Here is a 23,305-nt window from a genome sequence, read left to right as displayed (position 1 = left end):
GGATGCCTGCATGTGCATGCGCGTGTCCACAGGAACAGTCAGAAACAAATTGCGCCTTGATGTCTGTCAGATGGGGCAGTTTATTTATAGCACTGCTGTGCCAGTGCTTCACAGGGTTAAAACTATTTTTATATAGGTGAGTAGGGACAGCAGCACTCCAGAACAGTGTCCATGGTGGTGATTGTACAGATCTAAGTTCCGCTTTTAAAGGGTCGATCCAATGGCATTTTCTGTGTGGGAATGTTATGCTGCCTGTCTGTATGGTGTATTATTGCAGTACAAATTGTAATAATCTTCTCTACCTTTTCACATGTAAATAAAGATTGGAGAGAGACACACTTGTAACTGAAGGAAGTGGCAAAAGCAGACAAAAAGAAGGTTTGAAAGTATAAAGATGTGTAAGATTAATTTCTCTGTGGATTCCAAATTCCTGTTATGGGATTTCTAGTAATTTAACACCTGGGATATCAGCACTGTTATGTGGAAAGGGGACAGATTGAATTTTAATGGAATTATATTAACGACCTTATATTTAAGACAAGCATTTTACATCTTAATTTTGAATTTCAGTGTTGTGTTTCTTTTTTTAAAGCACCTGACGTTTCAAAGGGAGTTTGATTCTGATTCTCTCAGACACTACAGCTGGGCTGCAGACACCTTGGACAATGTTAACCTTGTTTCAAGTCCCGTCCATTCTGGGTAGGTCGCTTAACAGATCTCCTTTATCTTTAAATGTGGAAATGTATTGTTAGCCGAAGAATACAGCCTGCTGTAATGGCTGATAACATGCCTATTCCTGCTCTGGTTGAAGCCAGTGGCAAAATTTGTACTGACTTCAATGAGGGTGCTTAATAACAGGAGTCAGGCTAAATTCTTGCATATCAAACCAGAAGCTTGCTTCTGCACTTAATTTTCTGAATGCCAAAAACATTGTAATCCTACAGGCTTCTCTTTAATAGTCTTGTTTTGCTTTTTCTGTTGCTTATGCTTTGCTTTTAAGTGTCACAAGGTCATTTTGTTTGAATTGTATTAAATTATTTGAAATACGAAATCAGAGAGAGAATGTTATGCTTTCTGTTCTTTCATACAGGAAAAAATAGGGGGCTCTAACTTCTTATTTTATTTATACCTCCAGACTCCTGTTTATTCTCCAAAATATGTAGTTCAAGTTCAGTTATTTACTCACAAGTCATCACTGCACTTACAGTGCTTTTTGAAAGTACTACATACACTTGATTTAAATGCAATAGGAGTAATTTTGGATTGCGTGTTTTAAAATTTACAAATAAATACATAGCTGAAAGGAATCATTGTATCTGAGATTGTCTAATATAAATATTTGTTATAAAATTTTCAAGATCAGGACATAAATTTCATATCCTTTTCAATTTTGACTAATTCCATTCTTATAATGAAAATGTGTTCAGCACATACCAAAAGATTTCAGTTCAAAGCAAGTCCACAAGTTCCACAGAGAATCTCACAGCTCCAAAGCTACAGTGCCACAGTTAAGTGTAAGCACCTGATAGAAGTGAATAGAACTAAAAAATGTTGGATTTGTAGGTCCTGATCTAATAAAACACTGCATATGGTCAATGCTAGGGTTGAAATATCAGGAGCTGTGGAATGAAAAGCTGCAATCTGTTGGTTAGCACAGAAGGGTATGTTAGCAAAGGACCTCAGAGAGCCAGTAGGCCATCCACTTGCATTATAACAGCATAAAATGTAAGCAAGCCATTCCTGAAATACGTTCAATTTCTTCATGGTCACTTAAAATAAAAGAGGGTCTGTAGTCCCTCAGCTTCAGTGGCTTGCTATCCTTTGCTGCAATATTCCTTTTCCTGATGTTCAACTTAAAATCTCTTTGCTGTGACTTAAGCCTATTTCTTGTCGTGTCCGTGATAGTCATGGAGAATAATATCCTACTTGTCTCTTTGCAATGTCTTTATTTTGCAAGATGTGTAGTTCTCTCTTTTGTAAAGTATAATTTTACCAGGTTTTCCTAGGTGGTTCTTTGCACATATCACCAGATTCTTGCTTGCTGTCTCCTGGTTTCTCCCCTTTTTGATGTTAGATTATTTCTAAGCCAGTTTTGGCACCAAACTCCCAAAGAGATGGCACCAGTACTGGCTAGGTAGGGCAGGACCACTACCTCCTTAATCTAACACATGACACACCTAGTCTAAATCCCGCAGTGAGAATTATCATTTTGGTAACTATAGCTCCTGTTAACTGATGTTTGTGATTTGCTAGAGTTTCTTAGTTCCTTTCTGAAATTCTGCAGTCTTAGTATTTTTTCTATGTTTTGAGTTTGTGTTTGGTTTCTTCCTTATGTTTGCATTTGCCTTTACTGCCTTTCAACTTGTTGGTTTCAGAACCCTTTTCCATTTTAGCAAGATAGCTTTTAATTTGGATCCTCTTTTTCAAAGTATTATCAGCCCTTTCTGTCCAGTGCTGAAACCATGAACGAAGATGTTATCTCAGTACTCCGCCCAGGACAACACAGTGAAATCCCTGGTGGAAGTTTTCTTTCAGTTTGACAGTAAAGCACAGATAGTAACTCTTTTGAAGTAGTTTCTCTGGTGATTGTACACTTACTGTGCTGTTTCATTTGCTTACTGAAATAAAAATACAGACCTTCCATACATCCACTGAGTAAGTTACCCTGTCAAATAAGTTAATTTGACAAGTTACGTATATTTTGGCTCTTTGTTCTTTTGAAGGACATGGGATCTTTTGAATCAACTACTTCAGATCTGTTCACTTTATACATCAGTCCTCACTAGTGCAGCCACGGCCTTAGCTGCAGCCCAGAGGAGAAGGGCTGCAGACTTGCAGCAGTGGGGCAAACTGGGGGGCTGCAGGGGAGGTGGTAAGGGAGAGAATCTGATCACCAGAATATTCTGCCACCAGGTATAGCTTTTCTGACCTACCACATTTTTCTTTTGATGGATAAAGTCCATCAGAAATGATGTTGTGATGACTCAGTTCCTTTCTCAGAAAAAAGTCATTGTTTATTTTCTTTCTATTGTGGCTCCCTATTATAATATGATACTGTTTGATTTTCCTCATTATCTTCATCTAGGGGCAATCAACAGATGTTGCCTTCTCATCTTCCAGTAGCTCGGCATATCTGATATGCATTGGATCATGACTTTCCTCTTTTCTGAAAAGCAGCTCCTTTTCTGCTTGGTGGTGGTGCTTTATCCCCTTGCCTTCTCCCTGTCTGTTCTGTGGCTGTAGGCAATGGTGTGGCAGCTAGGGTCACCAGCCGTCAACAGTTCTCGTGGTCTGCTCTTTGCGTTCCTCATCCCCCCAAGCCCCCCAGTGTGCCATGCCAGGGGAGCCCCTCCACAGTGTATTCCCTCGGGTTGCTTCTTTCACCTTGCACTCACTGTCAGAAGAGAGCATCAACATTTATTCCCATCTCTAATCTGAGGCAGAAGGGGAATTCTGGAGAGCCAGGGTGTGGATATCCAGGAATGTATCAGTGAAAGAGGAAGAAGGAAGGAAAACTTGGCAGGAATTTTGATTCTTCTGGTTTTTCTTTTTTTTTAAGCCAAGATGGTGCTTCATGTTTTGTTTTTGAGTTCAGATAAGTTGTTTTGCCAGGATATGCTTTGAACAGGGTCCATTATAAGTAGTGCACTGAAATGTGTCAGGAATCTTGAGGCCTCTGGAAAGGTAGAGCTCCATCACCAAGGTGGCCTTCAGCTTTCAGATGTGAGCGTCCTTGTACATCTTGAAATGTGGCTGTGCTCTCTTCATGTTGCCTTTTTTAACTCCTTGGTTTCCTGAGCTCAAAGAAAGAAACTAATGTGTCATATTCTCTCCCATACTGATAAACTCAGAAATGCTTGATCCACTCTTGCAAGGTGTCATACTTGAAGTTAATTGTAGTTTACGCCAACCTCCTGTACACACAGAACTTTTTTGAAAGCAGTGGCATGAATGGCAAGGATTCTATGATTCCATGATTGATACTCCCTTCAGGCATCCTGCCATACATATTTTATACATTATACTCTGGGAAATAAAACTATAAGAAAGCACAAGAACTGATTTTCCGTGGTGCAGTGAACCATGTTTTGGGAATTAAAGAAGTTCTGTTACAATAAATTCTCTCTTGACCTGAATAAATCACAAGCGCTCTTCTCTGTTCCATGTACTTCTGCACTTCCCAGAGAAATTACGGACTTGTGCTGACTAGTAAAATTGAATGCTTCATTTTTATTTTTTTTTCCATGGGTAGCATATTTTATATGACATATTTTACAATATGCAAAGCAAAAGCCAAATCATTTCTAAAGTTGGCCTTCAAATGTGTTGCTTTTGTTATTTTTCTGATTGTTACTTTTCCTTTGCGCTTATTATTGATATTTTCTGTTGCTTGCCTCTAATTATCTTACATTAATTTTTCCCATTTGCTTTCTAAATTATTTTGCAGCTATTCCTCTCCACTTCCCCAGTATGATTCAAGGTGATAACTCTGTGCTTTCCGTGAATCCTCATTTTGTGTTTTTTTAAACTTGTTTCCCACAGTCAGAGTGTATGTAGATGTTCGTAGTGCATCCGCCCACATCCTCATCCCTTCCATGTATGCAAGTAGAAATTGCTCACCAGCATTTAGCATTGTGTTTTAGAGATCATATTGTAGTTTCCATTATTAGTGCAGCATTAATTTAGGCTACTAATCTTTGTGATAGAAAGTGCATGAAATACTGTTTGGAAATACTGTTACTGTTTCAAACAATAAAATACTAACTTGAAAACTAAACAAAGAAAGAAACGATATGATGTTGACAATGACTACCTTTATGTGGCATCAATGTGTATAAAGGCTGATCTGCTAAGGGTTTTGTCTTCACTGGAGGCTGCAGTGTGGTGTAGACACCCAGGCTGGCTGTAAACAGGCTAGTTCCTGTGGTGAGGAGTGAGCTGGTGTGGAGGACTAAGCTCCCCTTGCTGTGAGTAGTGCGTGTTAGCAGTGCTGAGCCCCAGGCCGCCAAGGCTGGACCAGTGTAAGTGCCTGTCATCAAACCCAGCGTAGCTGTCTCTGCACAGCCTTGAAATCTACAACATAAATGTTCCTGAGAACTCTGGGCCCAAATTTCATGCATACTTACTTCTGACTTCCACTGCTTTTTGATTAATTTAAGTCAGTTGATTTAGGTGCCTAGATTTTTGAAAATCTACTCTTACATACTTGCATCACTTAAATAGTATGGATGCAGAGGCATCTTATCTGAGTGGGAGCTCTGGCATTTTTGCATGAGATGAAAACCTTTTTGATTAATTATGAGCTGGCATAACATGCCAGTAATCATGTACACGATAGGCAGCTCTCCAAAACACTGCCTTATACTGAGCCATCAGGCCAGGCCCAGATTTTCCAGGCTCCCCGGGAGGCCTCTCTCTGCGGCTCTGCGGTGCACCGTGCAGATGTGCCTCCCTGAGCTGCTGCCACATCAGCCCTGAAGGGATGGATGCTCCAGCCAGTCAGGCCCCTGCTGCCCTGTGCACTTCCATCTAGTCAGGGTTGGCCCTGTCTCCTCTGCAGACCAAAACCATATACAGTTAGTTGTAAGAGGACGCCAAGGCACAACTGTAACAGATTCCTCTCAGTATTTTCCCAGTGGTGACCAAGGACTGTGAGTCCCCACTTAGTATTTTACCTGGCTTCGTAGTAAATTTTAACGGATTGTCTTGAACTCCCTTCACAGCTAGTCACAAGCTGGTTCCTTGCCAGCTCTGAAGACCAACATTGGCCCACCTTTCAACATGCTCAGAGGCAACTGTCTTATCCCCTCAACATTCACCACCCACTGTATAGAGCAGTCGTAAGGAGGAAAAAAAAAGCAATATACACAAGCTGACAGGCTCATAGCACTTAGTGAGCAAAGAGAACCAAAGGTCCAGGCTCTACAGCTGTTGTCTCTGCTTGTTACAGCCCCTTTGTAGTGAATGAAAAGGTTCCACTCAACAAAGTGTGCAGGACATCTAAGATCTTGTATCTATAAATATTAACATTAGCATAACTTACTTATGCTGTAATTTAAAGATCAGGAATGCTGCCTTTGATACAGATCTCATATTTGTAGAAAGTGGTTAACCATTCAGCAAAGATCCCCTTCCACTGAAACATAATTCCTCTTACCTGGAATTGGGGTACCCTAGTGGCAACATTTTGGATTTGTTCAGTGGTATGCATGGTGTTATCTAAGAGAGAAATGCAGATACAATTTATTTGTATGGAAACTCCTGTAAAATATGGTCAATATTGTTCCATGCTTCAGTCTTGTGAAGTATCTAGGGCACAAAGAATGATAAACTGGAGTTAGGGTCATCTCAGAGGCCTGTTTTACCTTCCCATCTCTACTAACATATTTTAATTTGACTTGAAGAACAGCATAGCATTTTTTTTTCCCTGTAATACAGTTGGACAACTTTTTATTTGCTTTACAGCTCACATCCCCTATCTGCCTGTCTCCTACAGAGCACTAAATTCAAAGTTTTGATTATGCTCCTGCTTTTGTGCAGATTTTTCCCACCCACGTTGGCTGGACTTCGAATGCAACTTATCTGCAGGGCTGGCCAATGCATGTCAGCTGGTACTTTTGGTATCCCGCTGGTCTCAAAAGCAAATGAAACTGTCTTACATAAATTCACATTCATATTTAAGAGCACTTGGGGTCTTTTTTTTAAAGGATCTTCACGACTCCCCCTGGATTATTGGCTCTTACCCTAAGTTCAATTTACAGTAGGGAGCCAGGAAATTGAACGGATTCACCTCTTAATCATCTGAAGATTTAGTCCGTAAGTTCTGGAAGTTTTTGCAGCAGCTTTGAAAATAATGAAACTCTTCAGCAGATGTGCCAGCTGTGTCAGTGCATACCAAAGAGAAGGAGCAAACAAAAAAATATTGGCACCAAGGCTGAATTCATAACTTCATGTCCCCATTGATGCTGGCCCATTACCACATCTATCTGAAACTATAATCTCTCTTCAGCTTATGGTAGAGAAAGAAGGGAAGGTATTTTGAACCCCGAAGGAGTCCCTCAGTAACTGCTTAGCCCTGCAGTAACCTGTATGTTTTGACCCACTTAAATGGGAAGGAGCTTTTGCAGCAGAGTTTTGAAAGAACGTGAGGTGTGTTGCTGGTCCTGGAAGGAGGCTCTATTTCCCTGTCACTGTTCTTAAGGACAGTAATTTTTCACATACACAGCTTCTCATCATTTCAGAGGTGAAATAAACCATGGTTATTAACAGTAACTCTTGTTAATATTATTATTCACTTGTTAAACAATAAAAAAAAAAATAAAAAAAAAAATTCCCACTTAAAAATGTAATTGTTTACTGTTTTGTTATTAATTGAAAAATTATGCATTGGAAAATGTGTTTTTTCTCTAATGTAGCTTTTTTGCTAAAGAATGTCATTTTCATAGAGGAGTAATGACATGATTTCCTCAAGAGTGCTAGCAGCCTAAAGAAAGTTACATACTTTTACTGATTTTTATATACTTTACTTAAAGTACATACATACATACATACATACTTTTACTGATACTAAAGAAAGTTACTGATATTACTCATTCCCCATCAGTAGAAGCAATTAATAGCTTGGACTGTCACCCACAGTGCCCACATTTGCTCTGCCGGCCACCAGGAGTGTTTGCAGAGGAGAATGTGGGGAGATTTTGAAGACTGAGATCCCCAAAACAATAAGCAGTTTTGATTTTCCTTTTTCTACACTGTCTGGTTCCTTTCTGCATGTGAGGCTAGTTACTCATTTATGGGTAGTAGAGCTAATGGTAACAGAGGGCTGATTTTAAATTCCAGTATGTCACTACTAATATAACACTTGTGTGCTCTTTAATCCAAATTACTCAGTAGCACCTGTTTGTTTCACCATATGTTGATAGACCTTGAGAAATTCCTGCTCTTGTTAACCAGTAGTTAACACGTAAGTATAAGTGTTAAAACAATCTTCAAGTTCTTTTTAGTTTAGCTGGGATTGGGAGGACTTTTACGATAATATTTTGAAGATTGTGGTAGTTGACTTTTTGCTGTTTTTTTTTTCTTGCTTATTTTTTGACTGTTTTCATTGATGTGTTTCCTTTTCCCTACAGTTTCCTGGTTAGTTTTATGGTTGACGCCCGTGGGGGCTCGATGAGGGGTAGTCGCCATCATGGAATGCGGATTATCATCCCACCACGCAAGTGCACTGCACCGACCCGCATCACCTGCCGCTTGGTGAAGAGGCATAAACTGGCCAGCCCACCACCAATGGTTGAAGGAGAAGGATTAGCAAGTAGACTTGTAGAAATGGGGCCAGCAGGGGCACAATTTTTAGGGTGAGTTGTTTTATGAATTTCACTGTTTACACTCATGTTGCATCTTTTGTTTCCTTTATCCTGTGGATCTAAGAAGTTAAACATTGACTCTACCTCATATGACCATGTAAGATAGGCTACTTGTTTGGAAATAGTGAAAAATGCCAAATTGCCATTCCTACTTTGAAAGTACCCTTGTATTTTAAGGGGATCTTTGCCTCTGTGATGGTTGTAGGGTGAAGCCAAAGGTAAGGAAAGCCATGAAAAGGCCAGATCCTGTCCCCTGCTACTTATGCAACCTCTCTTTGAAGTCAGGAGGAGTTGAGCCTGTAACCCAGAACAGGTTATAACCCTCCTGCTCATAGAGTACCAGAGTAATGTCACTGTCACAGAAACGTGGCCTAAAGTCACCCACATTGAACTCTGTTCCCTATGCCACGGTGCGTGCAGAAGCCATGCACGAGTTGCTGGGAGCTGCCTCAGTCCCTCTCAGTGAGCAAGGCCACCGCGAGCGAGGGTGGAGTGCTTACTGGAGAGTGTCAAGTAGTGCAAATGCTAGGAAATGACTTTTTTAAAGCTTAAAATAGGGGAAACAATCCACTATGATGTGGCTTTTTTTCCTAATTATAAATTTTGTTCATTACCGTGAGTGGCACCCTGGTGTAAACTGCCGGTTCTGTCGGGAATGACAGCTTGTTCCTAATTTCCCCTTCTCATTTCTCTTCCTGCTGCATGGATGTTATTCAGTAAACTGCATCTTCCTAAAACTCCTCCCCCTCTAAATGAGGGCGAGAGCATGGTTAGCCGAATCCTGCAGCTTGGTCCACAAGGAACAAAATTTATTGGGTAGGATATGTATGGAAAAGATACAGAATGTCTACAGTTTTTCTTTTGTTTCTAATTTTTTGTTATTCCCATTTATTTATTTATTTATTTAGTTTTCTGAAGCTTTCAGTTGATTTATGTCACTGAAAGAAAATCATAGTGGCTTGATTTAATATAGCTCTGCTACTACCTTGTGCTTACAGGCATGTAAAATTCACTGCCAGCATTCTGCTTTCATAACTTCTGTGCTTCTGTAATTTTTTAAATTTGAAGTGTTTCAACTGCATCAAATACATTTTAATACACGGTGACAGTCCTTTAAGTTCAGCCCTGTGGTAGAGAAGGTATTTACAGGCCTTGAGTGAGTCTGTTTTGGGAAGAGTATTGTAAAATGTGGTCATATCAAGTCTATTATTTATGAAAGATTATTTAAGAAAATCTCATTGAGCAAATAACTTATTTTAACAATGGAGAAACATTAATCTTTTCAGACCGTGAGAGGCATCTTGTTAAAATAGACTTACAAAGCCAAGTATGCTACCCAAAGGAGCTGCAGTGTATGGTCTAAAATGTAAGAATGTTTCTGTACATTTTTGACTGTTGTTTTCAAGCCATATTGTGAAATTTATTGCATTAGGTTTTCAAAATATTGGTGAGTGTTTGGTGTTCAATACCTGTTTAATACCTTCTCACTGAGTATTCTTGTTAAATGTCATGCACAAAATTGTGTGGTTTCTAAATATTTACAGAGACAGTATCTGAAATATTAGCCTGCAAAGATTGTACTACAGTGTTAGTCTTTAGTTTACACTCCTTTTGAACTAGAAAGTAAACATCTGAACAAGCAATGTATTCAAATTTTTGGTATTTACTTGCTGCACACAATGGGAGACAGCAGCCACATTTCTATTCTTCGTTAAAGGACTTGAGATTGGAGTAACAGCCTGGGTGTTCTTAAAAGTATCTAAAATGCGTATTAACTGGGAAAAGTACTATATAACTTTCCTCCCTTGGTATGTAACACGAAAACTGGACTCCAGTTCATATTTTACTCATGATGGCTGTTGTGATTTCCGTACTCAGGTAATCGATAGTTTACTGCAGACAAGCACCTTGCTGGTGCACCATACTGTGGAAGTGCTGCATACTCCTCCCATCACGTGGTGTAACTTTTCACTGAGTTGTTACAAAGAGGTGAAGTCCTTTACAACCTCTGTAGGAAAATAATGATACTGTCTATTTAAATGTCTTAAAGCTGCATAATCCATAATTGTTCACTTACTGCGTGATTTCAGTCGGTTGTCGTAGCATACTTGAAAATGCATATCTTGCCTGTGAAGTGTTTGGCAAAAATGTCTGTTTTGTTAAGGAATGGCACATGAAGTGAATGGTGGTTTCTGTCGATTGTTCACAATAATTGTTCAATAATGCACTTGCAGTCCTCTGTTTAAGGTACATTGTCTGTTGACTTAGGTGTATTATTAACCACCTTCCCGTTCTCTTCCCTTTCCCCAAAATGTTTGACAGTAACTAATATAAATGTGGTCATGATGTTGCTAAACTCAGAAAAATCCATTCTGTAAGGATCTAAACATTCCCCAGTGATGTTTACAGATGTTGCAGCTGTGATTTTGGGCATGAGAACCAGAAAGTGAAACTAATGAGAAACAACCTATTGTATTTCACAGGAGCTGCATCAACAGAGAGCCAGGGAGAGCTTTGAAAAGTTTGGGACTTGGTTTGAAGCCTAAAATCTACAGGCACACACAATTCTTGCTGCAGTCAATAGCTGTTGCATAAATTCGATTTCTGAACTAACTTTGGCCACTTTAAATTCCTTAAGCCAAATCCAAATTTTTGACTATGGTAATGTCAATTAAAGGTCAGCAGTGCTGCATGTGCTAGATTGCCCACAGGCCAGGATATATGTGCAGGGAGAATTGTCTTCAGCAAAATTTGTAGCCATTTCTTCATGTAGGTAGCTATTTCGAAAGATTTATATTAAAAATAAGCTACATACAAATGTTTCAAAGTTATATATGATCTACAGTTTAAATGATAAAGGATTGTGCAGCTTTGGCAATTTTAAAAGCATTTTTACTGTAACAGTGCTTACAATTTAAAACGACTGTAGTTTTCTTAAGGATTTAATAACCATAGGAAAATTAAGGGTGGTGAGGAAATATGTGACTTAAAAATAATATGATTCCTTTTTTGTCTAGCCCTGTCATAGTGGAAATCCCACATTTTGGATCAATGCGAGGAAAGGAAAGAGAATTAATCGTACTTCGAAGTGAAAATGGTGAAACATGGAAGGAACACCAGTATGACAGCAAACATGAAGACTTAACTGAAATACTCAATGGCATGGATGAAGGTAAACGTTTTCTCAAAGTTTTAGCAAGCCTTATCTTTGTGCAGGCTTGCTGACATGAGCAGACTAAAGCAACCTAAAATAAAACAGTGCAGAGGATATCTGACTTTGGGGAATACAGTGTGTGTTACATATTAAACTAATGGAAGGATTGTAAAGAAAAATTGTTCAGCAGTGGCCTGGAGACATCCTGAAAAGAGTGGTAAGCTTTGGTCTGAAGTCGTGCCAAGTTTAAGCAAAGTTGCACGGTTGCTTTACAGCACGGAGTTGAGAATAACATCCCAGCTGGAGGTAAGTGTGTTTCTGCTACTCAGGCAGGGCCATGTGAAGGTCATTCCAAACCACGGGTAAAAAGTAAATACCAGTTCTATTTGACTTTCCCACAGATGCAGACCTCATCCTATAGCTTGTTCTTAGAAACAGTATTGTTTCTAAGGGATTGCCTCCCCCAAACACACAACTTGCTTCTCGATGCCCATCTGGGAAGTCAGGCTCCCTTGTTTTGTGTGGATGTTGCTGTTTATGTGAGAGTCCCTTAAGATGAGAGGACTCAGCTGTACTCAATTCATCAGAAGATGCTGTGACAGATGGTCCCTGCGGACATGTTGTGAGCAAAGCCAGGCTGCGGCCACAGAGAGCCCGTGCCACCACTACTTTCTTTTCCTAGCAAGTATTTTTCAGTGCTTGTGCTGATAAACCATTGCTCTAGCTCTTTGCATCTGAGTGTGAATGAAACAGCCTGTGTGTAGGACTTTGGTGTAAGGGTTTACCCACAGGATTTTCTCTGGATAACCTTTTACAGAAAGTCACGGTGTGGTGAGCTTTCCACAAGCTGCAGGAAAGTTTTTTCATTATCAGCAAAAGTGTTTGAAGCAAATGATCAGGCTGTGGATGGCAGCTATGAGGTGTATCTGTGAGCAGGCTCTGTCTTTGATCTTCCTTGTTTGAAGAGGGCAGCCTCAGTAGAAGACAAACTTTGAGGATATAGAAAGGAAAATAGTGCTGTTGTGAGGGGTTCCCTGGGCAATGAGATTAGCATTTTTACTGATCTGGTCATCTGGGAATGGGATTTGCAGGATGAGCTGGTGTAGTATTGTCACTTTGAAGTAACTGAGCTGCACCTGAGCCTGTAAAAATACAGAGCAAGTGTAAAGTTCTGTTTGTTACATGATGGTAGCTATTTATTTGGAAATAAATATAATAGAACCAATCAAGCACTAGGGCAGAAACACTGAATATGTAGGGTCAGTGGGTTTGGAAAAATATAATAAACCTTATCACAGAAAGGTACCTAAAAGCAGTGGAGCAGGCAAAAGAGCAAGTGTGGCCCAGGATGGTATTGCTTGGGTAAGAATTGCACTGGGATTGAAGGTGTCGTTTTAGCCTTTCTGAAAGAAAAAATCTCACCACCACCCCCTGCTTCTCTGTGCACTAGCATATGAAACAGAAAATAATGATTTGGCACTTGGGTGAAATATCTGTGCCTTGTCCATGATGAGGTAGTCAGAACTGAAAAGCAACTTGCTTATTATTTGCTTTTTGTGCTTTTTAAACTGAGCTTAGATCAATTTGGAGATAGGAAATCTAGGCACAAAACCCTGTTCTGGAGTGCTGCAACTTGCATTGATAACGGAGGCACTTCCCAGGGGTGCTGTATGGATAAATTCACATCTTGCAGAGAAAGAGGGCTCAATAAATAAGAACAATTTGAGCGGTGGGCATGCAGCCCTCTGTACTTAAATCCTAAAATAGTAAGCTTCACAGTTTGGAGCCAGGGTACAATTGTTGAGGATTTCAGGTGGCTCTTCCCTTCTGGGGAGCTGCTGTTTGAGGTTAGTGGGCAGAAGTGCAGCTCGTGAATCACAGAAAGTGTGATGGATACTGAGCTATTCCCTTAGAGGGAAAATATTTAGCACCTTAAACTCCAAGCCACAAAAATGTCATTTATGAACCCAGGCGATCATTTATGTGAGAGAAAAGAGAAAAAATATTACGGTCACACCCGGAGCATTGTGTTGATCATTTGTTCAGTTCATTTTACTTTAATTATTCTCTAGTTAGGAAAACAAAACCTTCATTAAAATAGTACAAGGGCCTTGACAAAATTCTGTTCCATACAGATGACACCTTTTCTGTTTCAAAAAGTCTTCCAAGTGATAATATAAAATATAAATGTGTAGAATTAAAAGCATTTTTTATCTGAGCTTTTACTGGTTTGTTGCAATATGCCACAATTAGACCTGGCTTTGAAGCAATATTTTGGCTCTCAGAAGCCGTGGCTTTAAGAAGTTTGATTCCAGGTATGAACTCTGGAGGCAGAAGCAATCTTGACTGAAAGAAAAAGCAACATCTAGATGCTCAGTCATTCTTAGAAGTTTAATCTCTTTGCAACAAAATTCGTCTGTACAATCATCCCTAAATGCTGGATGATTCCATGACTGTTTCCATGCTGCAGGAATGGCCATTTTCCTATTAAAAGCAGTTGGTCCGTTCTGTGTTAGACCTGCTGTGTTTCACTGGTTCTTCCTGTCTGTGTAGAAGGATGGTCAGATTTTTATTCTTGAATCTTTAATATGCTGACTGTTTTAAAGGTGCAGTCTGCTCTTCTGTTCTGTTTTTCCTGTTTTGCTGTGCTGCTCAGCCTTTGGGGATGACAATGAAGAAGGACATCTTTGCTCCTCTCCTGACATGGGGACTGCTGAAAACCTGCCTGTTCTTTACTTGAAGCAGCACCATCTGCTGGAAAAATGTGTCTCAAACTCAAAATAATCCAGACCAGAAGGAAGTACTTCAGGGTATTAAATGCAGGATTAAATAATAGCAGAACTTTGCTTTTATTACCATGGAAGAATAGTTAACCATGATGCAAAGAGTCTGTTCCTTTGTTGCCATCAGGCTTCTGCTTAAATTAATTTTATTTGAAAAATGGTGCTGGGTAAATATAGGGCTGATGGAATACAGGGAATATGTTTTTTTTTTTTTAAGAATAGGAAGGGTTTGATTCCAAATACAGGAGTACTAGTTCACAGCTTTTGACCATATTACATTTATTTAAAATTAAGTCAAGTGAAATATATGTGTGTGTGTCTTTACATATATAAAAAAAGGAAAAGCTCTCTGTCTTACAAATAGGTTACGTTTTCAGTAGGGCTCCTTTTAGGTATAACTTGCATTTGCTTTATACATTCTTGCACCTTTTACAAGTACCTTTCTGTACCTGTAGATAAATTATGGGCACAAATGCACACACCAGGGCAGCGAATGTTTTGACAGTCATTTGCAGACTATGGAATGAGACAAGAATTGTAATTATTTGTGGCTACAATATGCTGGCAGCTGCAGTGTGTGGTTTCAGATGGGAAGCGGGAGTTTTTATACAAATGCTTCTTTGAATCTACAGATCAAACCGGAATGACCTTGTTTATGCTTGAAGTTTAAAATACCACCATAAATCACTCTGCAGTGATTTTGCCACACTTCCAAGAAAAGTTTTTAAACTACCACTGTTAAACCTCATGTTGTGAACGGCAAGATAAGAGGCTGTCCTAAAACAGACAAAGCAGCACATAAGGGACATTGCCTCATTTGAAGATGAGGCCTCCTTGCTAGCTGTGGCACTGGAAGCACCTAGTTATGTATGTAAAACCCTGATGCTGGGAGGGGGCATTACCAGCATTGTTAAGGCAAGCCTCAATGCCCTCATTTTATTATTGGCCCTTCCCCTTTCTGCATCCCTCCATCTCCTGTAATTTTTTGCGTGTGAGCACCTCCTCCTGTGTGACCTGCTTTTATTGCAGCAATTTCTTAATGGGCATGTCTGTTTACTGGGGAAACTGGTGTCCTATGCTTGTCCAGTCTTTCAGTCTCTGCACAGAGACAAGGTCAGCTCTGCTCTAGCTAGTCAGAAATGTAGGAAGGTTGCAAAACTCAGAGAGCTGTTCAGTCTGCTAAATACAGGTGAGCTTTGCTTTTTCAGAGCTAGCAAAACTCCTTCTAAGGCCCTGGCAAGGGAAATAAGATCCCAGATCACACAGAGACACCTTGGAGCTCATGGAACAGCCAGGTGTTCTGTGTCTTCTCTAGTACCATTTCCAGGTAAAAGTCACTTGCTCTGTGTTACTTTATTTGAAAGTAAAAATGAAAGGTATCAGATATGAGATGAAGTTGATCCACAGCTGGCGCTCACCTGACAAAACTGGTGTGATTGCATTTCTTGACCTGAGCTAGCCTACGTGAGGTCCACCTCTGACCTTGGAGAATGTGGCTGGGTTTCTTCCCTCCTGTCCAGGAACCATAACATAACACTCATATGGCATGGGCTAGAGGGAGGGTAAGGAGTGATTTTCCTTTCCTCCCTTCTTTCCTTCTCTCCGTCTCATCTCTGGCTACTCACTCCCTCCAGCCGCCTTACAATAAGTGTACCATATACTTTGGAGGCAGGGGAAGACCTGTGCGAGGAGTATGTGTAATACCTTTCTCTTGACATACCAAAACTCAACGGCAATAGGTGTTCTTTGGACTATTAGTACAATCTTGGACAGTGACACTAGGAGACTTCCCAATTCTGCCATTAACCTCTCTACTTTGCTTCTCTGCTTTGCCATTCCTACCTGTAAATTAAGGTGTAAAGCATACTTCTCTATGATTTAAAAACAAACAAAAGCTTTGAGGTTTTTAATTGTAATGCATTACATAGGAATGAAGTGTCAGCAGTTGAGGAAAATAGTGATGCTTGTTCTTGCTGTGAAATGCATAAGGTGTGTTCAGGAAACGTGACCTCTCCCAAGACAAGTTTTCCCTGTTTCATTACTTCTGTCATGCTAACACTGCATTCCTTATGCATCCAGAGAGGTGGTTTAAGATTGCTCATCTTCTGTGTTTTTTGGGGGTCTTTTGCTTTTGTTAGAGGGCAACTTCACATAGAAGCTTACATACATATTACTCAACATAATGTCCATATATGTAGTCCAACTCCTCTCCATGCCTGGCTGTTGTTCTGCCACTCTCATCTGTGCACCTTCCTCCTCTAAAGGAGAGTGCCTGCCACACTCAAAGGATTTTGAAAAGTTCTTACATAAAACACTTGATTTTCTACTTCAGGAGAATTTTGATTATCCTTCAGCTCTGTGAGCATTTTACAGTGGGTTTGTCTCTAGTGACAAACACTAGAGTACACAGGATTTACCAGTCAAGATTATACCTGCCTGGGAATTTAAAGATCCAGTTTGTCTCCAGCACAAGCCATTGCTTCCAGACGCTGCAGGCAGAATACCTAATTCATTAGAGGGCTTCAGATATCATCTCTGAGTCAAAGTAAATGGAAGCTGACGTTATGATAAGAAATTATCATTTTCTGGTAGCTTCTTATGATCCACAGCAACACTGTGCAATTAATCCAAATTAGCTGCTGAAGGTTTTAAATGGAAAACTGACATTTTACCAAACATAAATTCTAATTCTTTTGGAGCTGTAATTGAGCTTACACGCTCCGTGGAGGAAAATGTCTCAGCCACACACAGACTTGTACAAGTGTCTGTTGTTGTGGTACCATTTTTGGTCCTCTTGCTTTCTCTTGCTGCATCTGGTAGAAGTATAATCTTTTTGAGAATAAACTTTCTCCTTTAGAAATGTGGTGCTTTTTAAAGGATGAAAATAAGAGTGGGGGCTTGTGGAGTGCTGGAGTAAAACCCAATTACAATAGCTAAAAATGCAAAATGCAAGAAAATTACAGGAGAAATGCCTGGTAGTCACATAATTGTCTCCATTTGTGAACAGTGTTTATATCCCAGGGATTTCATTAGTGCATATATATACGCATACATACAGTTGCATGGTTAGTTGTTCTTGTAACACAACAGTTTTCCTCAGTGCATACATGTACACAGAATTTACTTAATACAGGTGGATCCTCCATATCTCTTTCTGAGTCCTGGTGACCCCACATGCTGGGAATGTGGCAGAGCATGCAAATTTTTGGTGACCTGTTTGTGTTCCAGGTGTTTCTGAGAACTCATTAAGTATCTCTGGGAACTGAGGAGCACAATGCAGTTATTTTGGGGCATATACCTGCATGACTGGAAGCCTTATTTGGGAAGGGATCCTCACTGTGGTTTCACAGGTAGTGCTGGCAGACAGCTCTGTCACATCCACAGTCTACTACAGCCCTCAGTGTCTGGTCAGGAATATGTGGATGCCACTTTGGGAGATAACTTTCTCAAGTGCTTTAGCTGGGCAAGCTCTGGTTTGGACACCTGGTGTAAAGTTAGTCCACGAACTGACAGTGATTTTCTCTGCATGCCGGAGCTGTGTGAGGGAGGGGACTGGAAATATACATCTTCTGAAGGTGTGCTCAGAAAGATCAATGCACTTAGTGCTTCCAGATTTACATGAGAGAGGAAAGAAGCTTGACTACCTCTTCCACATCTCGGTGGGTTCCAGTGACAGACCTGCCATCCTATGGCAGCTGCTGCTGCAGAATGTCATGTGCCAGTGCCTCAGTGCCCTGGCAGATCTGTGTCTGATGCTGCTGGCACTCAGAGTCATGATTTCAGCAAAAGTTCACTGCGCAAACCAAAGCTTAATGATTAATAGTGTTATTTTTTGTCTTGTTTCTTTTTTTTCCTGTAGTAAATTAAAAAAAAATGTTTAAAAGTATTTTAAGGCAGACTAAAAACTTTACACATTCCAGATGTGTCTGGTCTGAACCTGGACAGGTAATGTCAGGTATTTTTAACTGTCTTCTCCCACCAGAGCTGGACAGTGTTGAGGAGCTAGAGAAGAAGCGTATCTGCAGGATTGTCACAAAGGATTTCCCTCAGTACTTCGCAGTGGTCTCACGAATCAAGCAGGAGAGTAACCAAATCGGCCCGGAGGGAGGGGTGCTGAGCAGCACAACAGTGCCGCGTGTCCAGGCGTCCTTCCCTGAGGGTGCTCTAACCAAAAGAATCCGCGTGGGGCTCCAGGTAAGGACATGACCTGTGTGGTTGGTCTTAATACACAAAGCTTACAGCTAAGAAGCCTGCTGCTCCCTGGTCCCTAGGAGCAAGTTGCGGCTCACACATGAGCTCTGAACTGGTGTGTGGCTGCCCAGGCACATGCTCTGCATCTCAGTGCTCCCCTGGTGCAGGCAAAGCACAGTCCTCCACCCTGTGGCAAAAACCCAGCTCACCTTGAGTATCACTTAGCCTCTGAAAAACAGAGAGAAAAGGCAGAGGTTTGGAGCCACAGCAAGCTGCAGTGATAGTCTTCTATGAGTTGCACAGACACTGTGCAGTCCAGTCTCCTGTGGCCAAGTAGCAGCTTGTGGCTGGTGTCAGTGGACATAGTAGTGCATTTGGGATGGAGCTTATGCAGCTGTTTGCCAGCTGTTTCTGGGTCAAAGACCTCCTATATACATCTGTTGTAGCTTAGGACACTGGTGTTCCTGGTGATGGGTAGAATCTGGGAAGAGCAAATAGCTTTCCATAACTTTCCATGAACAAACTGCACAGAAAGTGGAGAAATACTCTGAAGGATGTATCTTTTCATTGGGTTCTGCTAATTATCACTTAAAATTACTTAATAACTTGAGAGGTCTGATGGGTTCATGAAATCAGGATGCTGGGTGCTGAAATCAGGATGCTGGAATCTGGGTGCTGAAATCAGGATGCTGAAATCAGGATACTGGAATCAGGATTCCAGTGCTTGGAATTCACTCTGGAACATTTTTCATCCACTAACAATATTTCACATAAAGGCAATTGAACTTGAGAAACTGGAAGCTCTGCTATTATAGTTATACAGCTGCTTTTCCAGAGCTATCTAGTGTGAAGGAAATGCATCTCTATATGCAGTGTGGTCGCTGCTGAGATTGCAAAGTAGCTGCATACTCTATCAGTACAGTGTGTAGTTTGAATAATACAGCAAGTCACAGTTCAGCCTGATTGAAACAAGGACTTCAAAATTATTTAAAAAAAAAAAAAAGTACATGCAAAACGAGGGTTTCCCATGAGATGCCTATCATTTTTGAGTTCAAGTCTTGCATGACAAAAACTGTTAAAATTACATAGTTTTACTTTCCATACTGCTTATTCTTTCTTCTTCCTTTACCCCTATAAAAAGTTAGGGAATCTCCAGAAGCACAAAACTGAGGTAGAAAGTCTGAAAATTGCTTATATCTCAGCTGCTGCTTACAGCAACTATTTGCACTCTGTTTGAATTTGACCCAAGCAAATAGTAATCAGTAATGGAATGACCTAGGAAGCACTGGGGACAGAGGTAAATCAGGAGTACAAAGTGTTCCTTAGGAGCATGGGTTCATGCCTGGCAGACGTGAGAATTGTTCAGCATCTGAGACAGCATGTCTAGTCCTCACTTCTCAATACTCTGCTAACAAAGTAGGGCTCATCTTGCATTTTGAAATTTTATTTGATGTCACCCATCACTGTAAATTAAAAACAGGCAACCTCAGAAAACCTCTCAGCAAACACTACAGGCAACCTTCTGAGATTTATAGCTTTGCTCAACAAGTTAGCTATTAGGAAATCATAAGTGGATTGTGGAGAAAAATACTAAGGCATGAATTGCACTAATAATCACACAAGGGAGGTATAGGAGAAAGCTCCCTAGGAAAAAAACAAAATTTTATAGAAAATTAAAGGAAAATTGAGCTACCTTTTCAAAAACAGTTGTGCATATCTACAGCCAATTTGTAGCACTAGTTTAAAATATCTTCCCTGTGTTGACAGGCTCAACCAGTTCCAGAGGAGATTGTTAAAAAAGTCCTTGGAAATAAAGCGACTTTCAGTCCCATCGTCACTGTGGAGCCAAGAAGAAGAAAATTTCATAAGCCAATAACCATGACAATTCCTGTGCCACCTCCATCAGGAGAAGGTGTAACCAATGGGTACAAAGGAGACACGACGCCCAGCCTTCGACTTCTATGTAGCATTACAGGTTAGATAAAATCATTCTCTTTGCAAAGGTTTCGGTGACAGCAGTGCCTCTGTGCTCACTCAAGTAGCTGTACAACTCGTTCTTTCCAGTTAGGGAGGCTGATGTGCTCGGTCCAGTAGATTTCAGATCACTTCTTCTCAGCAAAGCCAGCTGAGGTCACCTGGAAGGCTCCCACTGACTCCCTGGGCTTTTAGTCTCATCTCATGCTATTGTAAAAGAACTCCTGCCAACAGATATTAAATACTATTTTATATTTAGCTAGTACAAAGAACTTCAGCCTTGACTATTAAATGTAGTTGTTAATAAAAGTAGTATGCAGAAGTAGTTCTGGCGTACCTGCGGAAGTCATTCTGGCCTAGCTGATATCAAGAGAAGTTTCCCTATGGACTATAGGTATGTATCTTCCTTACATCAGCATCATTTCCTGGTATGTAACATATGACATAATACATATATAACATGTAGCTCAGCTCTTGGAAAACATTATCTAAGTTGTTTTTTGCTGTGTGAAGCAAAATAACTTAAGATAGAAATATTCCTGTGTAGCCTGTGCTTGACTTTTAAAAGAAAATCTCCATGATTTATATTTACGTAGGAGGTACTTCACCTGCACAGTGGGAGGACATCACAGGCACCACTCCGCTGACGTTTTCAAATGACTGTGTCTCATTCACAACCAATGTTTCAGCCAGGTATGGTGGCAGACCTTGTCAAATGCACCCAGGGAGTAGTTACTGTTGGTTAACAGTGTGCATTATTGTGAGGGTGCTTTTTGTTGTTGTGGTGATGGTGTTGTGTTGTTGTTGTTGTTTGGCTTTCTATAAGTCTTCTGCAAGACTGATGAAGCAGTAATGGACCAGATGCTTCTTTGTCACGTGTATCAGCATACTACATATTTGAGGTTGCACATGAATCTTTGTCCTGGCCTTTTCTGCTAGGGATGAGTCTCCTGGCAATCGCACATGCTGTTTCTCTAAACAAAGGTGGCAGTGCCACACAGGGGTTTGTTTTTCTGGAAACAGCAACAGAATAGGGAAGTTGAAAATGGACATTCAATAAAAGAATTTGGAGTTATTTACATTACATACATTGGAGAATTTGGAAAATGTACATTAAAATGTAAAAGTTGCTGCTCTTTGGCTTTTTAGTCGAAGATTATGTAAAATTACTTTCACAAAAATATAATGTACAAAAAACACACAAGGTTTTAAATTAATTTTATGGAATTAGTAGAGTTCTTTTTGGTTTATTTTTAAAGGCTTGAGCAATGTTTGAGCATAATGAAAAGCTGATTTAACAGTTCTTTTTCGTGTTCAGATTTTGGCTTGCAGACTGCCATCAGGTACTAGAGACTGTTGGGCTGGCAACACAGCTTTATAGAGAATTAATATGCGTTCCTTACATGGCAAAGTTTGTTATATTTGCCAAAATGAATGACCCTGTGGAATCCAATTTGCGTTGCTTCTGCATGACTGATGACAAAGTGGACAAAACTTTGGAGCAACAAGAGAATTTTGAAGAAGTTGCAAGAAGCAAAGACATTGAGGTATATTTCTTACAGCTGGCTTCCTCCTTGTAAACAGACAGTGTGTTTTCCAAATGGCAGTAAGTTCTGTAAAAGTAACTGTGAGCCCAGTTAAATAAAGGTTTGCAGCAATGCTGTTTCAAAAAGCTTCTTGAGGTGATGTCAAAAAAGGACAAGGGAGGGGGGAACGTGAAGAGCTGTCTCCAGATGGATGCCCCAGGCTAGCCTTTGGTGGGGTTTGCACCTGCTGTTGTCAAGTAACCTTGGGTTTTTCAGAAAGCTGACCTGGAATTATTTCTCGATGGCCTCACAGACACACAGTCAGAACTAGGGCTGGTTTATGGTGAATAGGCACCAAGACATAGTTTCTTGAAGGAAATCTAGATATTCTTACTTCAGAAAAGCCACTCACATAGCACAGTTTCCCAAACTGCTGGCACTCAAAATGCCTTGCCATAATGCACAGTGATTTTCTAGTTTGTCACTGAATTTAATCTGAATGGAGATTTATGCTAAACTCAGGAACTGTAGTGGGGGAATCATGCTATACTTACTTGTGTGGATATATTATGAAACGAGGTTTTATTGATTTTCATTTTATTACTTTGATAGGTTCTGGAAGGAAAACCTATTTACGTTGATTGCTATGGAAACCTGGCCCCTTTGACTAAAGGAGGACAGCAGCTTGTTTTTAATTTTTATGCTTTCAAAGAAAATAGACTGCCATTCTCTATCAAGGTAAAAGCAAAACAAGCCAGCTAATTCTGCTGAGGTGTTTTTTTTCTTGTGATAACGCTTTTTCAGCTAAATAGAACTAATTTGCCCTGAGGATGTAAGTGTCATTGTTTAATATGTGAATAGTGTGGAGAGTGCTTTGCATGAAGCCACAAAAGAGTTGCTGACAAAGCTGGGACCAGAAAACCCATGACAAGGATTCATGAACTTCTGTTCACGAATAGCAGAATATCAGGATTAGATCGCTGTGTCCCAGGGACTAAGAAAAGGTGATATGTTTGATAACAGACTGTACAGCAGAACAGGCTACAAAAAGTGCATACAGACTGGTCTCCTCTAAATTACCATGAATGGATGCTCAGTTTCCTTTGTGTTATCATAGCTTTTGTGCAAAAGAAGTTTTTAAGCACATAAGTTTTGAGCATAAGTGCAGAACATTGCAGAAAAAAATGAAGGTGAGCTGAAAATACCTCTCAGTTTTATACTGGGATATTGCTATCTGTTTGGACTCACCCAGTGTCCCTTCTTACATGGATTGCAGGAACTTTTTTCCCATTAGAGAGTTTCATGGTACCACCA

The 23,305-nt window shown here is 40.3% G+C and overlaps 1 protein-coding gene across 12 annotated transcripts in view; it reads left to right on the top strand.

The window, feature by feature from the left end:
- ANK3 (ankyrin 3) overlaps positions 1–23,305 on the top strand; it is a 358,746-nt gene that overhangs the window by 293,618 nt on the left and 41,823 nt on the right. For all 12 annotated transcript variants that reach the window (XM_040564167.1, XM_040564175.1, XM_040564176.1 and 9 more), the window contains 8 exons: positions 593–699; positions 8,130–8,354; positions 11,381–11,535; positions 18,283–18,494; positions 20,259–20,466; positions 21,062–21,158; positions 21,784–22,012; positions 22,604–22,729. In XM_040564167.1, coding sequence (XP_040420101.1) covers positions 593–699; positions 8,130–8,354; positions 11,381–11,535; positions 18,283–18,494; positions 20,259–20,466; positions 21,062–21,158; positions 21,784–22,012; positions 22,604–22,729 — 1,359 coding nt within the window. The remainder of the gene's footprint in view (positions 1–592; positions 700–8,129; positions 8,355–11,380; positions 11,536–18,282; positions 18,495–20,258; positions 20,467–21,061; positions 21,159–21,783; positions 22,013–22,603; positions 22,730–23,305) is intronic.

Source organism: Cygnus olor, chromosome 7, assembly GCF_009769625.2.
Source record: "Cygnus olor isolate bCygOlo1 chromosome 7, bCygOlo1.pri.v2, whole genome shotgun sequence".
Taxonomy (NCBI): Eukaryota; Metazoa; Chordata; class Aves; order Anseriformes; family Anatidae; genus Cygnus; species Cygnus olor.
Note: the sequence above shows the minus strand (reverse complement) of the source record. Positions and strands in the feature narration are given on the sequence as shown.